At 46.6% G+C, this 2,351-nt stretch overlaps 1 protein-coding gene across 1 annotated transcript; it reads right to left on the bottom strand.

Moving 5' to 3' along the window:
• Positions 1–1,114: 1,114 nt before the first annotated feature.
• LOC114706386 (olfactory receptor 56-like) lies at positions 1,115–2,068 on the bottom strand. Its single transcript, XM_028888770.1, has one exon. It carries the CDS (start codon positions 2,066–2,068, stop codon positions 1,115–1,117), a length of 954 nt encoding a protein of 317 aa, XP_028744603.1.
• Between the last annotated feature and the right edge of the window lie 283 nt (positions 2,069–2,351).

Below are 2,351 nucleotides of genomic sequence, written 5' to 3'. Positions count from 1 at the left end.
CAGAAAATGTAGGACATGCAAAAAGTGAAGAAAACATGACCCTGTTCAGAGAAAAGCCATCCATCCAGACAGACAGAGATCACATGGGTTTAGAAATAGATCATGACTTTAAATCTCAGAAATTGTTTAATGAATGTGAAGACTATGAGAATAATTGAACATATGGAGATTTTCAAATGTGTTTGAAAGAGAAATGGAAGCTCTAAGAATAAAATGACTCTAAACTTGAGAAATACAATGGCTGAAGTGATGGATCATAGTGTGAAATCAGAGCCATCTTGGAAATGGAGAGAAAATGTCAGCAACATGTGATGGAGACAGATACGCTTCTACTGTGAAGGATGAGCTGCTTCATAGTCCAGGATTTTGTAGACCACATGATTTCTGTCACAACAACCCAACTCTTGTTTTAGCGTGAAGGGGACTTAGTGGAGCTGGGCCAGATTTGGCCTGTGGGATAGAGCGCTGGCCCCGAACTGCAAAATGAGCTAATAAAGAATTGCAGAACCAAAACACATGAAGACGAATGAAAGAATTATGGCCACATTGGATACCCACGTTTGGGTATCCTGATAGTCTGAGACAGGAGGCTTGATAGTTTGAGGCCATCTTGGGCTACATAGTGAGACCCTGTCAAAAAAAACGACAAAACAAGGATCACATCAACAAAGTCCCCCAAATCTGACAGGTATTTATATACATTATTTTTAAAGTTATAGCTATAGTCTTCCCTATAGATCCAACAATCTTAGGGCAATTCAAGTTCATTGGTTAAAAACAAGCCCACACTAGTGCCATACCATTTTCAAGTCATTGAAGACAAGATATCTAGAGGAAAAAATAACCAAAAGTAACCTTACAATGTAGGATCTCATTAAAATACACAGGTGACTTCTGACCAGAAGTAGCTAGAAAAGCTAGTAGAAAGACATTTGAAGACTAAAAAGGAACTTATGAACATATAATTTTCATACCCAGTAAAAATATTCAGGAATGAAGAAAACACAAATGTGTGCATGTGTTTTCAATAGGCTACATTTGTGTCTCCCCAGTCAAACCGTAGTTGGCTGATCCAGGCTCTCAAGTTCCATAGCTCACATCCTCCGTGCTGTTTTCAACCAGGAGCCCCACCGCCACAGGGACACTTTCCCAGGAGTTTCCTCAGGGCCCCAGTCACTTCTTTGTTCCTTAGACTGTAAATAAGAGGGTTGAGCATGGGGGTGATCATGGTGTAGAAGGCAGAGACCACTTTGTCCTGCTTGGAGGAGTGGTAGGCCTGTGGCCGCATGTACGTGATCATGGCAGCCCCGTAGAAGAGGGAGACCACCATCATGTGGGAGGAACAGGTGGCAAAGGCCTTCTGCCGGCCTTCTGCAGAGCGCATTCGGAGCACTGCCACCAGGATCCGGATGTAGGAGGCAGAGATGACAGAAAAGGGCAGGAGGAGCATGAGGACACAGCAGACATAGATCATGGTCTCGTAGAGGGAGGTGTCAGCACAGGCCAGCTTGAGCACCGCAGGGACCTCACAGAAGAAGTGGTCAATCTCCTGGGAGCCACAGTAGGGGAAGCGGAGTGTAAAAACAGCCTGGATGAGCCCATCCACCAGGCCAAACAGCCAAGACCCTGCTACCATGAGCCAGCAGACACGGCGGCTCATGACTACAGAATACCTCAGGGGGTTACTAATGGCCACATAGCGGTCATAGGCCATGAAGGCCAGCAGGAAGCACTCATCCCCCAGGAGGGTGAGGAAGAAGAGGATCTGGAGTCCGCAGCCTGTGAAGGAGATGGAGCCACGGCCCATGAGGAAGTCAGCAGCCATCCGTGGCACAATGGTGGAGATGAGCATGAGGTCCATGAGCGACAGCCAGCTGAGGAAGAAGTACATGGGGCTGTGCAGGCGAGAGTCCATGAGGATGAGGAGGATCATGAGCCCGTTGCCAGAGAGGGCCACCAGGAACATGACCATGATGACGGAGAAGAGGAAGAGGTGCAGCGGTGAGCGGGAGAAGAGGCCCAGGAGGACAAAGTGGGAGATGAGAGTCTGGTTGCCAGCCCAGGCCATTGTCAGGGAGAGCTGGGGTCTGGAAGCGGGTTTATAAAAGTCAACATTATAATACATAAATATATAAATATATTTAGCATAATGTTGAGGACATTGTGGCTTTGCCCAGTGTGTTGTCATCTTTAAATATGACTTTGTCTAGAATAAATGTGTAGTCTCTTTAATGATTAAAAAAAAAAAGAGCCAGGTGGTGGTGGCACATGCCTTTAATCCCAGCACTCGAGAGGCAGAGCCAGGTGGATCTCTATGAGTTCAAGGCCGGCCAGTCTGGTCTACAGAGCGA

This window comes from Peromyscus leucopus, chromosome 8b, assembly GCF_004664715.2.
Source record: "Peromyscus leucopus breed LL Stock chromosome 8b, UCI_PerLeu_2.1, whole genome shotgun sequence".
Classification (NCBI taxonomy): Eukaryota; Metazoa; Chordata; class Mammalia; order Rodentia; family Cricetidae; genus Peromyscus; species Peromyscus leucopus.
Note: the sequence above shows the minus strand (reverse complement) of the source record. Positions and strands in the feature narration are given on the sequence as shown.

Excerpts from the sequence above, each read along its gene's own strand:
- LOC114706386 (XM_028888770.1), bottom strand. The coding sequence starts at position 2,068 with ATGGCCTGGGCTGGCAACCAGACTCTCATCTCCCACTTTGTCCTCCTG.